Source organism: Garra rufa, chromosome 25 (assembly GCF_049309525.1).
Source record: "Garra rufa chromosome 25, GarRuf1.0, whole genome shotgun sequence".
Classification (NCBI taxonomy): Eukaryota; Metazoa; Chordata; class Actinopteri; order Cypriniformes; family Cyprinidae; genus Garra; species Garra rufa.
The window spans coordinates 23280554-23295814 of record NC_133385.1 but is presented as its reverse complement, the minus strand read 5'-3'; the positions used below and the strand labels follow the sequence as shown (position 1 = coordinate 23295814).

General features: G+C 36.1%; 1 protein-coding gene across 4 annotated transcripts; it reads right to left on the bottom strand.

Moving 5' to 3' along the window:
- Positions 1 to 3267: 3267 nt before the first annotated feature.
- Positions 3268 to 14945, bottom strand: ube2q2 (ubiquitin-conjugating enzyme E2Q family member 2). Of its 4 annotated transcripts, none has more exons than XM_073831493.1 (13): positions 14708 to 14945; positions 13286 to 13390; positions 10747 to 10869; positions 10594 to 10650; positions 10330 to 10488; positions 9798 to 9882; positions 7585 to 7645; positions 7407 to 7497; positions 7240 to 7298; positions 6177 to 6225; positions 5996 to 6091; positions 5847 to 5913; positions 3268 to 5743 (listed from the first exon to the last, which is right to left on the bottom strand). In XM_073831493.1, the coding sequence occupies exons 1-13, from the start codon at positions 14864 to 14866 to the stop codon at positions 5712 to 5714; spliced, it is 1143 nt and encodes a 380-aa protein (XP_073687594.1). In that variant the 5' UTR covers positions 14867 to 14945; the 3' UTR covers positions 3268 to 5711. The 4 variants fall into 4 exon arrangements, with proteins under 4 accessions (XP_073687594.1, XP_073687596.1, XP_073687595.1 ...); XM_073831495.1 differs by having other exon boundaries at positions 10345 to 10488; XM_073831494.1 differs by having other exon boundaries at positions 10330 to 10485.
- Positions 14946 to 15261: the final 316 nt, after the last annotated feature.

Genomic DNA, 15261 nt, shown 5'->3' with positions numbered 1-15261 from the left:
TCATTGGTGCCTATCATACTCAATAAAACACTAAATTTCATAAGTATTCTATTATGGTTGTAAAAGGATATTGCGTACCGTCAATGTCATGTGCTTTACATGTACATCGTCTTACTCCAGTTAAAATAAGACCTGCGCAAGGAGTTGAACTCCATAAAGGTTTCTTGACATTGTTGACCCCCTTTTTTTAAAATCATGGATCAGAGAAAATTAAACAATATTAATTTAATGCATTTGTTTGATGCAAAGTACAGCAAAACCAGTACAAGTTTAAAATATTTTTACTATTTAAATAACTGTTTTCTATTTTAATATATTTTAAAATGTAATTTATTCTTGGGATCAAAGCTAAATGTTCAGCATCAATTATACTCCAGTCTTTAGTGTCACATGATCCTTCAGAAATCATTCTAAGATGCTGATTTGCTGTTCAAGAAACATTATTTTATTATTAATAATACTATTTTAAAACAGTTGAGTATATTTTTTTCAGGAATCTTTAAATAGAAAGATCCAAATATCATCATTTCTGTGAAATAAAAAAGCTTTTGTAACATTATACACTATATTAATATTTTATTAATATTTAATGATGATAGCAACATTTATAATGTTACAAAAGATTTCTATCTCAGATAAATGCTGTTCTTCTGATTCTGTTTTTAACATAATAAAAATAATTAATGTTTTTGGAGCAGCAAATCAGAATATTTAAATGATTTCTGAAGGATCATGTGACTAGGGTTATAATGCTAAAAATTCAGCTTTGAAACCACAGGAATAAATTACATTTTAAAATATATTCAAATAGTAAACAGTTATTTTAAATAGTAAAAATATTTTAAAATGCTACCGTTTTTGCTGTATTTGGCTCAAATAATTGCAGGCTTAGTGAGCAATAGAGACTTATTTAAAAACAAAAACTTAAAATACTGTTCAAAACCTTTTTACTGGTAGTGTAAGTCATGACTGATGTGAAAACATTTCTCCTTTGTCATCTAAAGACAGCATGACAATTAATGCCGTTTTTAGCTGTTCAAAATGGCCTACCCTCATCAACATAATATACATTTTTGGACAACTACCCATTCTTATTTATTTGTACTATAATATTTTCTTAATGCTGAGTTACAGTAAATGATGTATTCATTTACCAGTCATGGATTTGAGAACCGGTCCTATGGTTCAATGCCAGTGATTTTAAGCATCAGTTACAATTCTAGTGACCATAAGCAAACTTCAATTATTCAGTACAATACAAAAAAAAAAAAAAAAAGCCTGGAGTATGCAAACCTTTTGTCTCATTGGTACTGGAGAGGAACCACCGCAAGCACACAAAAACAGCAAACAGCTACCCCATGTGGTAAGGAAGATCTATAATCCAATTCACATAATCTTCCATTTTGACAACCTATAAACTATGACTGAAATGAGGGATGTTGTAACTTGTGCAATTATGATTTTCATTTATAGCTGAAAATACTACAAATATACGTGTCATCATACGATAAAAAAAAAACAAACAAAAAAAAACATGCCAACAGCAATAGTGTCATACAAGGAGTTACATGTCAGTTGCATTGCTGTCTATACAGGGTCAGAAAGCTCTAGGACTTTATCAAATATATCTTCATTTGTGTTCTGAAGATGAACAAATGTCTTACGGGTGAGTAATTAATGACAGGATTTTCATTTCTGGGTGAACTATCCCTTTAAGCCAGACAATTTGGTGACAATGTTAATTATATACTTTAAAAGAGTGATCATTTCATAATGTGTTGTAACAAGTCCCAATCCCACAGCCATGATGAAATCCTGCGCAGTGAACTACCAGTCAGAGTCATTCATGTCAGTTTAACAAGCAAACTAGAGACAGAACAGATACATTTTACATTAAACAGCATCATTTTAGACACAGAAAATAACTGTTATACTTGAAAATTGAGTTAAGTTAGTGTTTACATCCATTCACAGCTAATTCTGGAGTTCCTGATATTGTCCTAATGAAAATTTAAAGGGATGGTTCACACAAAAATTTAAATTCTGTCAATAATTACTCACCCTCATGTGGTTCCAAATCTGCAAGACCTTCGTTCATCTTCAAAACACAAATTAAGATATTTAGGATGAAATCCAAGAGCTTTCTGACCCTGTGTAGACAGCAACACAACTACAACGTTCAAGGCCCACAAAGGTAGTAAGGACATCAAGAAAATTTACCATGCGAAATGAGTGGTTCAATCTTAATGTTATGAAGCTAGGATACTTGTGTGCAATGAAACCTAGATGTGCTGCACCTTGTTTACGACATACGCTGTACATAAAACATTCTTCGTAAACTTGTCTGAAGATTTCGACAGAGGATGACTTTCCCAGCCTTATTTAAACCAGAATATACAAATGAAGTAAGAGAAATGGATGCTCTATGGCTATGTCTACATTAATCCGGATACATTTAAATCGCTTTTTCCATTTTAAAACGCTCTGTCCACACTAGCATTATCAAGTGTTTTCCAAAAGTTTCTCATCCACACTGAAATGTCAGAAAACATTGAATTTGCTTTACTGAGCATGTGTACATCCTCAAAAAAGCTCACCGAGATGAAACAGGCAGAACAGACATGATACGTTTTCACGCAATTCTTCTGGCAGGATCATTTTATTTAGGAAAATATCTCTTCATTCACTGACGCATCCAGGACATGCTCACTTTCAATAGTATGTCTGATCTAAAAAGCAACTGCCCTCATGTTTTCACAGTCCATACAATTCCAAATGGCAGTTTTTCTTGACAAAAATGCAGCCTCACTGTGGATGGGAGGTCGAAACGTAGAGAAAAAGATGCGTTTTCAAACAAAAATGTATTAGTGTGGACAAGGCCTATGTCAAAACAAGTTAAAAACTGACACGGAAGAAAATAAATTGTTGCATGAAGTTATTTTTGTTTTGTTTTTTTTGCACACAAAAAGTATTCTCGTAGCTTCATAACATTACGGTTGAACCACTGATGTCGCTTGGACTATTTTAACAATGTCCTTACTACCTTTCTGGGCGTTAAAGGTGTCAGTAGCATTGTTGTCTAAGGAGGGTCAGAAAGCTCTCCGAATTCATAAAAAATATCTTAATTTGTGTTCTGAAGATGAACGAAGATCTTACGGGTTTAGAACGACAAAGATGAGTAAGTAAAAGACAGAATTTGCATTTTTGGATGCACTACCCCTTTAAGTTCTTAAATGTATCAATCAGATCACTAAGAGATACCCCAAACAAGCTCCTCGTAAAATTCTTTATTCATAAACTTGATGCAAGTTTACAAATATACTGTACATGGTCAAAATTCTCTTGTAATGGAAAAAACCTAACAAAAAAAATCCCAGAAAGCATGCCAACAGTGTGAGCTTCAAGAACCATTCCATGAGATGGCACCAAAGACGAGTTCTGTTAATGGTTACTGTGAGGTTCAACGTTCGGTGTGAAAAACAACAGAAAACAAAAAGTCATTACTGTCCGGACAAGGAAACGGAAGAAAGACTCGTCAATTACAGAAACCTTGGTCAGATGTACTTCTGAGATGAATAACCCTCTGAAGAAACACTAGAGATGTCTGCTTTTTCAAATCTCACCAGTGAAAACCTCAAGGCCAAGTGCATCTCTGAAACAAGACAGCAGCAATTACTTGCAAAGCAGATACTTGAGTTATTCAAGACATTCCTGCTGCAGTGGCTCTCTTGAATGACATTTACATGTGATTGGAGGAAAAAGATTACAGTTGCATCCATGTTAACGATATACATATCCAAGAGCCTGCCTGTTATGGGACAAAGTTCAAACTCCAAGAGGCACAATCACAACATTCTGTGCAAATACTAAACCCAAATGTCCCAAAATATTTACAACTGAAAGATGAAGTCAGAGGGATGAGAAACAACAAGAACATCATAAGTTGTTTGACTGAGCACTCAAATTCTGATACGTTTTTATAGCCAGAGTTATCTAATCACCATTGGCCTTTAACACTTCTTACGATGGAGCCAAGCCCCTTCATAAAATACTAAATTGCGACCATGGGTAGGTGGGAAATCCTCCTTTTCTTTGCTTATGGAAACTAGTGGATAAGTAGAGCAAACGGACCAAAAAAGGTTTTCAAACAGAATGGATTTTCCTGAGTTTTCAATGAAAATTGCGAGACGCCTTCAGAAGACAGTTTTATAATACACTGCAAAACAAAAACAAAACAAAAAAGCAGGGAGGTATGGTGTATTTTGAACTCTTTCACCATTGAAGCATTGACCATTCGTAAGACTTTACGCTGGACTTTCAAATCCAAGAGGTAAAATAAACAATGCCTTTGAGTATTGTGAGAACTGCCCAACAGGCATAGAAAGAAACAGTGCTCTTGTAGTGTTGTGCTATGAGAAAAGTATTACTCGTGCTCTTTAAATCCATCGATGCTCACAAAATGAAACTGACAGCATGGACAAACTCTACATTGAAGAACTGCTGATCATGAGGTCCATTGGTAATGTAAACCTCAATCTGTAACAGCCATTTTTAATGGAGCAGAAATTATAAACATGACAATTAAGGGTAGAAACAAAAAAAAAAAAAAAAAAAGAAGGTATGTTCATATCACTTATATAAATACAATTTAAGATATTACCCCCGTTATTTTGAGAAACATCAACCTTTTCCCCCATTTTGAGTCCCCAAGTCTCGTGAAAACAACTCGGATAATTCCCCCACTTCACATAAACACCACATTTAAGACGCCTCAAATCCATTTACAAGTATACAAGTGGAGCTCTGTTTGACTATGGAGCGACGGCAAGTTCCGCTTCGCCTTTTCAAAGCCAAGGCTCGCATTTGTCCGTTATTGGTCAGATCAGCCACATGCTAAAAGCGAGCGCAAGGAAACTGAGTGGAATTCATAGTTGGAAAAAAATGAGATCCGGAGCTAGAGTCGTATAAGCGCCCCTTCTTCTCTTCCTCGCCATTATCATTAACATAAGGGTTGCTTAGGAAGCTTACGCATATAATTGTGGCAAGTAACGATTCTTCGACGACTGCGGCATTAAAAGTACCAGTATATTAACTCATGAGGAGAGGAAAAAAAAAGTCTCTATAGATACAAGAGCAGTGGCACATTGTCTTCACATTGTCTCTAGTTGCATCCTTATCCTGTTTTAAGTTCAGTAAACCACCATTTAAAGTCCATGGTCATAAGAACGTCCTTTAAAAGCACAGAGAGGATCAGATCCAGCATCTTCATTGAGCATCTCCATCTATGCAATAATCCTGAACAGAGCCATGCTCCAGTAAAAATGAGGAGGAAGCAACAAAAACGAGAGAAAAACTGGAAAAAAAACATCTTTCTCTGATCAGACCATTTCGAAATGCCATGTTATATGCCTTATTAGTACCAAGGCTGTGAATGTCCCATCAGTTTAGAAGACGACAGATGAAAGAGAGAAAGAGAGCATGAGAAAGAGACATCATGGGATCTGGTCAGTGTCCGGCCTGGCAGAAGATAAAGGACAATGCAATTTTCGGAGCATTCCAGACAGCGAGAGGGCAAACGTTTCCCTCGATGGCTTCCACTTACACGAGGGAGCATCATACTCAAGCTGAAGAAGTGAAAACATAAGTAAAATGAAGCGAAGGTTTGACCAGACATCCCATGTTTGCAGTGTGCAAGCAGTTCGATGTGTTTCCTAGCCATCTTCTTTTGGAGGTGTGTACCAGCCTAGAGGAAAAAAAAAAAAAAAAAAACATCAGAAAAAAAAACTTCAGAGAACGGTTTAGAGTACATCAATTCTGCATTTCTTTGTGTTTTTTCTTCCACCTACCATTCTTTTCATGAATCTGAACCAATGATTTGTATGACTGTTGTGCTCTGGCAAGATTGTATTGATTCTGTACAAAACAAAAGGGAAAGGGTCAACATTTCTGTAAGCGATTATTAGTTTTTGTTTTTTGATCATGAGGCCAGGCAAACCTTATTTGCTCCGAACTGCACTCTGGCTTTCCCTTTGACTAAGGTGGCATTGATTTGCATGATGACTGACTCTATTGAGTAGGCACTGCTCCAGCCCTGTGAGAACAAATAATTTAATTATTTCTGATTTCTTTCATTATTTCAATGGGCAAACCTTAGAAAATTTAAAGAGAATTCAAACCTGTTTTGTGAGTAGCTCCATACACAAGGCTCCTCCTCCAAGAACATAGCTAGACAAGAGAGAAAAAAAAACATTTAGCATTTATTTATTAAATAAATGATTCATTTGATAATTTTATTATGACCATAAATGAGGTATTAAAGGATAAATTCACTTCCAGAATGACAAGTTCCTGATAACATACTCATCCCCATGTCATCCAAGACATTCATGTCTTTCTTTCTTCATTCAAAAAGAACTTATGGTTTTTCAGGAAAACATTCCAGGATTTTTCTCCATATATTGGACTTCAATGGTGGCCAACAGGTTGAAGGTCCAAATTGCAGTCTCTTCCTCGACCTCATGCATAAATCACGCACGCGTGACGTAGGAGTATGTACCGACCTAGTGTTTTCAAAGTGAGCGTGCAAAGAAAGTCAAACGCCTTTTACCAAAAGGTAAAATGATGATGGATGATTTTGAAGTTGGAGGTTAACCTAAGTACACAGACAAAGAACTAACCACATGTGGCTTTTCCAATGTGATTTCACAATGCATGAAGAGCTAGTGCAAGATGAGCATTTGTGGTCAAAAAGTGTAGAAATTTTTATTTTAAAGAAAATAATAAATTGTTTCACTAGATAAGACCCTTATTCCTCAGCTGGGACTGTGTAGAGCCCTTTGAAGCTGCACTGAAACTGCAAGTCGGACCTTCAACCCGTCGATCCCCATTGAAGTCCACTATGTGAAGAAAAATCCTGGAATGTTTTCCTCAAAAACCTTTTCCATTTCTTCTCGACTGAAGACAGACATAATCATCTTGGATGACATGGGGGGTGAGTAAATTATTAGGAAATTTTCATTCTGGAAGTGCACTTTTGGATGTAAACCAAATGCTAAATAATAATGAAAATGTGAAATTAGCAGCCGTCAATCTCTGTAAAGCTATAATTACATGTTAAATTATTTACTGATGCAAAAAAAAGAAAATAATTATTCATTAAATGCAGTAAAATCTTTACTGTTACTAGAATAAAAAGGCTAGTTTGACTTATTTACTAGAAACTTATTTACTCATGCTCACCCTCCAGACAGGACAGGAGACACAACCCGTACAAAGGGAGGATCAAAAGGAAAGTTATCCTGCCATCAGCAAACAAGTAAAACAGAAATTCAGTTGCATAATCTTTCCTTTCAACCAAATTATCTGCAATCAGTGTGTTTTTGTATGACAAAGAAAAGAGCACTAACTTTATAAGAGAAATTGAGCAGAATGTAGTCCATGCCTTCTTTTTCCTTCAAAACCTGCAAGTCGCTGTGTAACGGACTGTCTGGGTCGACCCTAGAATGATTTCAGACATTAAAGACCCGAACACTAAAAACATTATCAGCCCACATGGCATTTTAAATGTTATGCAACCATACTTACGTCCTTAACTTGACATGCCATTCATACAGGCTATCATTGACTAACTCCACTGAATAGATACCTGAAACAAACAGAATGGCAAACAAACAGATCAGACAGATCTGTAACGATCAAGATAAAACTAATGGGAAGACGTTTTCCAAAACCATGCTGAGTCATCATTTGCGCAGTCCTGACATAAAAGTTGCAGTTGCAAAAGGTAGGCAACTTAAAGGGACGGTTCCCCCAAAAATGAAAATCCTGTCATTAGTTGTTCCAAACCTGTAAGACCTTCGTTCATTTTTGGAACACAAATTAAGATATTTTTTATGAAATCTGAGAGCTTTCTGACCCTGCATAGACAGCAATGCAACTACCAAGTTCAAGGCCCAAGAAGGTAGTAAGAACCAGGGCTGCCCCCTAATAGTCGACGAGAAGAGGCTTGGTCAACCAAAATTTGACACATGGAGGCTCCAGTGCGGTCACTTGCTCTTAAAATACTCCGTCATTTGGTCATACAGATAAAAGTAATACATCTTTTGAATCTGTAAAGACTCTACATTTATTTGTGTGCACTCACAATAACAATGAAATGTTGCACTTTTGTAAAATAATGAAAGCAAACAGGATGCACTTTCTGTCATCTGTCTTTGTGAACTTGAGCGCAAAACTTCAAAACTCCTTATGGACATGAAACAAATAGCTATCTATAAAAGTGAAATGTCTACTGTTAAATTAACCAATTAAAATATAAAACAAATTTTCAAAGATCATGTAATCTGTATGTAACATTCATACAGGCGCATGTACTACTGCGAAAATGACAAGTCAGTGTCGCCAACTTAATCTCTTAAACCGAAAACAAAGAAAGCACTAGTTTATCAATAATTATTAAAATGTTAATGCAGCCTCCTTACTGCTCTTCCCAGACACATTCATAATTATTATATCTGCCAGTGTATGCGCTTGAGCGCTTATTAGGCTATGTAGGTAATTAAAGGCTCATTATTATGATTTATGGCTTGTTAATTAACATGCAACTAATAGTCGACTAATGATTAAAATAAATGACTACTAGTCGACCATGAAAGCATATAGTAGAGGGCAACGCTAGCAAGAACATTGTTAAAATTAGGGATGCACCGATCCGAATCAGCCGAGATGCTTGCGCGTTTTGTCAGTAAAGCCGGTTCTGTAATCAGCGGTAAATGCCATCAGGTGCGTGATTTCACGTTGAGCCGTATATACTACCCACAGCCGCGCAAACCCATGTTCATTATCAGTGTGAATGTGCGCAGCTCGTCAGTGAACAACGGCTGTGTGTAGTATATACGGCTCAACGTGAAATCACGCACCTGATGGCATATACCGCTGATTACAGAACCGGCTTTACTGACAAAACGCGCAAGCAATCTCGGCTGATTCGGATCGGTGCATCCCTAGTTAAAATAGTCCATGTGACATCAGTGGCTCAACCCTAAAGTTATAAAGCTACGAGAATACTTTTTGTGTGCCAAGAAAACAAAAATAACAACTTTCTTCAATAATTTCTTCTCTTACCTGTCAGTCTTCAACACACATTCACAACAGTAGAATGTTTCAGGGCCTTGAACATGGCAGTTATGTTGCTGTCTATGCAGGGTCAGAAAGCTCTCGGATCATCAAAAATATCTTAATTTGTGTTCTGAAGGTCTTCTAGGTTTGGAATAACATGAGGTTGAGCATTTTTGGGTGAACTCTCCCTTTAATGTCCTAATATACCTCAAGTGAAACCAAAGAACCAACTAGAGTGATGTAATTTTTCAACAAAATCAGGCAAAACGAAGTTCGTATGGAGTTCAAAACCAAAGCGAACTTTCCAGAAAAGTTCGTTCCAGCTGGTAAACACCTTCCAACTCTCATTGGTGTGCTCTGGGGCTCTGCCTTATTTGACAAATAAATCTTCTCTTTGTTATTTCTTCTGTTCAGGATGTTGAGATCAAACTCAAGTAAAAATGTGAACACTTTGGACAGCAGCTTTACAGTAAAAATGTGAATTTGTAATTAAAAGTGACACTGATTTCTTATGTTTACTACTGAAAAGCTGTATTGGATAAAAACTGACCAAAGGAGCTGTCATAACAGTAAAGATGCTTCCTTAGAAGCCAACAGTCTATGCAGGCAGCAGGCAGCTCATTAGGTTTGGAACAGAGGTATGGAAATGTCAAAATGCTGTAACGCACAACTAAAATTACCTGTCTTATAACTCTGTGATCTATAGATCTCCCTGAGTTCCTTCATGAGGCGGTCAGAGGCCTGAACTGAACCAGACACGGCACCCTACAAAACCAAGAATCAAGCATTAAGGGAACATAAACACCGCAAGGATCAATCTTTAAATTTATGCTTCAGAGGATAAATTACAAATTTTAAAAAGCTGACCCTATTTGCAAATAAAATGTGCTTTATTGCATTTTATTACACATCATAAAGAAAATACATTGCTATCCACCTTATTTTTCAATGTGGAAGTAAGCTGTTTTCTAGTAATGTGTTAAGACTTCCGGTTCATAGGCCGTCGTAGGGAAACAAGAATAACGAAGTGCAGTAAACGGTAAAACTGTTTGCACTACAAACCATTGTGTTCATAATTAAGATAATACATTAAGACCCATAAAATTAACAAATGGCCACGCCTGGTATTACGGGAAAAATAAGGTGGATACGGCATCAATAAAATCAAAATTGCTCCACCCAACCCCAAAGTTGTATAAAAAGGTACCTTACCGAATGCACACTTACGTTCAAGTGGTCCTGCCTCTGGTTCTTGCGGATTTTCTCCAGAATGGCCAGATTCTCTTTCTCGATGCCATCATCCTCTGACTTTTTCCCGTCGACCGGTTCCTCCTCTTTCATGTCATAGTGGTCTAGATCTTCAATATCCTGCTGCCACAGAAACAAACAAAAGGTGTTAGGTATCAACTACGATGACGTCTAGACATGACGTCTGCTTGTCATAGGGAACCCATCATATCCCCTAAAGCGTAATACCTCTGCCATTTCCTCTTCCTCCTCTTCTTCTGATGTCACTTCATCTATTGTTCCATGCTGGGAAGAACAAGGACAAAAAGTCTGCATCAGCTCACAAACGGGTAAAGGAAGGAGGGTAATAAGACTATGTAGGTCTGTGCTGATTTGGGCTACCTTCTTGTCTTGATTGATGGGTCCAGCAGGAAGAGGCTGATCCAGCATCTCCACATCAGGATGCTGGGGCAGGTTATAGAGTCGGCATAAATCACAGATCAGCCTTTTCAGCTGCTGTAGGAGCTGTATAAGAAGAAAAAGTAGTAACAAATAAGTTACTCAGACAAATACTTTCTTTAGTGCTAACTTATAAGGGCCATTCTATAGAATTGGTGCAACCAAAAAACTGTTTTAAAAAGCATTTAAGAACTCAAATCTTAGATGTTTAATAAGATCATTCTAATATCTATTGAAACCCACAATAATATTTAAAATATCAGTAAGCTTAATACGCAAAAAATTATGTATTGGGAACTTTCAATTTGGGAGGTGGCTGTCCTGAACCCTAACCCCCAAATTTCAACTTATAAAAACAGTATTGAATAATGTTTTGTTTTTTATTCAATTCAATTATTCAATGTTTGTTTTTTTATTTTATTGTTTAAAAATATCTTATATAGTAAATCATGAAACTTTATGCAAAAAATTTGCCACTACCATAACAGTAACGAATCGAAACATGTCATTGGTTTGGTAGTGTCAAAAGGGAACACATAATCCTTTATTTGGGGAAAATAAGCAAAATTTTAGTACAGTTAAGCAAATTTTTAGTATTTTAGTATGTTTTGGTAGTGTTTTAGTATGTGACATTACTGTCACTACCAAAAATGTGCTGTGTGGGATGTTGTCAAAAATAAAGTATACTGAATTGTCAACTAAGATGTTATGATAGTGTTTGGTTCAATGTATATTCAAACTAATGAATCCTTAACTTTGAAATCAGTCTTATCAACTTTATGCCTTTTACAAAGAAAGATTGGATTCAAAATACAACAAACCTCATAAATTACACTTGAAATATTGTTAAAAGTATAATTGTTACTGATTTACCTCTAAAAACTTTAATGAAATATCAAAAAATGTATTTACAAAGTAGATGTAAACAAAATCGTAATGGGCCAAAATACCGCTTCTTATTAAATTTTGTAAACTATGATAAAACCACTAATCTACTGTGAAACGTTGTGTTGCATAGACAAAGTGAGATAAAGTGTTCAGATAAAGGGTGGGAAAATCCTCATCTTGACCAAATCATGGATTTGGGTTCATTATAGATCAGGGCTGCAAGATTATGGCACAAAATATATTATATATATATATATATATATATATATACACACACACACACACACACACACACACACACACATACATACATACATACATATATATATATATATATATATATATATATATATATATATATAATACAATTATTGAAAAAAGTTTGACTATACATGGTGTACAAAGTTTAAAAATATATATATTTTCATTACAACTGTGTACACATTTTAATCAATGATCTCAAAAATGTTTTTAAAAATGTTTTAGCATAAATCAAAATGGTGCAGTAATTAACAAGGTTCACAACAGAGTTTTTTCACATCACTGCGTGTATGAATTCCAAATCGTTTTTGAATAAATTAATTGTGAATCAAAAAGATGTGAATAATTGCTGATTATTTCCCTTGATATTGTATTCACAATTATCAAATTTGACTAATAAATTCACACTACCATTCAAAAGTTTGGGCACAGTAAGTGTCTCTGTTTTTAAAGAAGATTTATGCTCACCAAGTCTGCTTTTTACAATAATATTGTGAAATTATGACAATTTAACATAACTATTTTAATATTCTTAAAAATGTAATTTATTAATGTGATGCAAAGCTGAATTTTCAGCATCATTACTCCAGTCTTCAGTGTCACATGATCCTTCAGAAATGATTTTAAAATGCTGATTTGCTACTCAAGAAACTTTTTATTATTATCAATGACAAAAACAGCTGTTCTGCTTTAGATGAACAAAGTTTATCTGAAATAGTATTTTTGAAACAACGTCTATACTGTTATTAACATTTTGAAAAAAATGTCTCTTTCCACTAATGTTGCATGTAGGCAAATTGTATATCTCTGGTACATATTTCTAGTAATTGTGAAGTTATTTCTCATTGTATTTTCAGAAAGTTTTGGCATATTTGTCCTCTCCCTAAATTTGTCACTACCAAAACACAGTAATATATAATTTAATAAGAAGGGCTATATTGACCTATTAAGATTTTGTTTACATCTACTTAGTAAATAATTCTTTATTAAAGTTTTTAGAGGTAAATCAATAACAATTACACTTTTAACAATATTTCAAGTGTAATTTATGAGGTTTGTTGTATTTTGAATCCAATCTTTCTTTGTAAAAGGCATTAGGTTAATCATACTGATTTCAAAGTTAAAGATTCATTAGTTCGAATATACATTGAACCAAACACTATCATAACATCTTAGTTGATAATTCAGTATACTTTATTTTTGACAACATCCCACAGACTGCTTACTTTATAATAATAATAAAAAAAAATCTTACTAACCCCAAAGCTTTTAAACTTTATCCTGTGCATTATTTTTACAATCCCATCTAAAAAAAAAGCAAAAACCTCCTTACCAAAGTATTGCCTTTTCTGACATCCTCTAGTCGCTCAAGGACTTCAGTCAGACTTGGGTCATCCGAATCAACGAACCATATTGGCGGGGTTGAAGGGTAAGACTCCTATGAAAACAGACAACGTCAGAACTGTATCAAAACCTTTGTCCTTTCACAAGGTTACTGAAGTCTGAGCGGATGCGTTCAGCCACTTGCATGATAAGCAGCCACATTAGCAGCTGCCAAACCAATGAATCAAACTCTGCAGGTTCCTCTCTCTCCTAATGAAACCCCAGAAGAGAGCATGGCAGATCTGTGCAGCGCTGCTCATTTCAGAGAAGTGAGTGTCAGAGCTGATGAGGTTCCATGTAAAATCATGTGAACATTATGTTCCCATCCACTAGTTAGAAATCTCCTCCCATCACTGTGTCTCCCGTCGAGGGCGACAGGATTTCTTCTGCTTGTCAGGACCACATACTGACCTTACAGCACCTCAGACATCAAGATAGAAGCTCAGTAAACTCACTGGCCTCAATAACAACAAAACAGCAAGCAGTTGCACTGCAGTGGCGTCGTTTTGTAAAGGCACTGTGCCTTCACAAACACTGTACGTTCTTAATAATGTACTACAAATAATACACAAACATTTTTGTCTATTAAAAAGCTGTGGAAATGCAGGAATCGCTCAAATGTTAAGTTTGGAAATGTGCTAATACCGCTATAACACATTATAATAGCAACTGTAAGTTGCACTAGCAGTTACTTTATAACAAAGATTTACCTGAATACACATGTCGTTTCAAATCGAACAGTACGCATTTCTTAAGAGGCCTCGCGAAATGAACAACTTCGTTAAAACACCTAATCACTGCTAAATTAACTAGCTATAACTAGTTGTATTTGCCAATGAAATGTATCGGTATTCTATGAATACTCCGAAATAGCCTCTCAACGTCGGCTTAGCAAGACCAAAAAAACACATTTAGTCCAAAACGTCGTTCAGCTAGCTGAAGTATCCGCTTAGCTAAATTTAGCACACAAGCTAATTTAAGTCATTTAACTGCAAAATCCCAACGACGCGGAATAAAACAACCCATAAACGCGTTATTTAACATTTAGACTCGTGCTTGATGTGATCAAGCGAGCTTGAATATTATCTGGCGAGAATGTTTTGATAACAAAGTTAAAGCCAGAGCCAACGCAGTTAACTTTGTTAGCTAATCAACTAACACAGCAGGCTAAATGTAGTTCGTGCTAGCTACTTGTTTAGCAGTGATTTTGACATCTATTTGAGGATATAATCGATTTCGCTCGGCCTAGATGGTTTATTCGCAATCTGATGGCGTTATTCGAGTCAAAAAAGGGATTGTGGGTGGTGGTGTTTCACTCGGCCTTGTCTGGTTCGCCTGTAACGTTAAGCTCTACACGGCTGATGAATCTTACCGTGATGTTGCAGTGAATAATCAGCAGCTTTTCTCCAGTCACATTGAATTGGCAGCTGAGTTCGTCGGGCTTCCAGTCGATTATTCGGAATCGCTCATGGTTTGGGTCAAAAATTGACTCAAGGAACTTTAATTCGGCCTTCAGCCCCGACACCGACATCTTCCACTCATCTCATCAGCAGCCAGGCCGCGGGGGGAAGGGATGTACGGACTACTGCGAGCGCGCAGCTGATCCCAGCGAGTGCGTGCGCGTGTGTGTGTGCGCGCAGCGGAGGCTGGAGGAGAGAAACAACAAAGAGGGGGTGGAGAGAGGAGCACTGAAAGCAGGGGAGAGACGAGAAAACAACGCCCGCCAAAATATAATGTGCGAGGGGCCAGGCAGTCAGTGCAAGGGGGGATCAGTATCTACATGGGATGCTGTTGGGTTTGTTTAATACTCACATGCGTGTCATCAGTTTTTCTAATGGAGCATCCTGAATAATAATAATAATAATAATAAATTAAAAACATATATTGTAATTATCAATAATATTTATCTTTTAGGATGGTTGACAA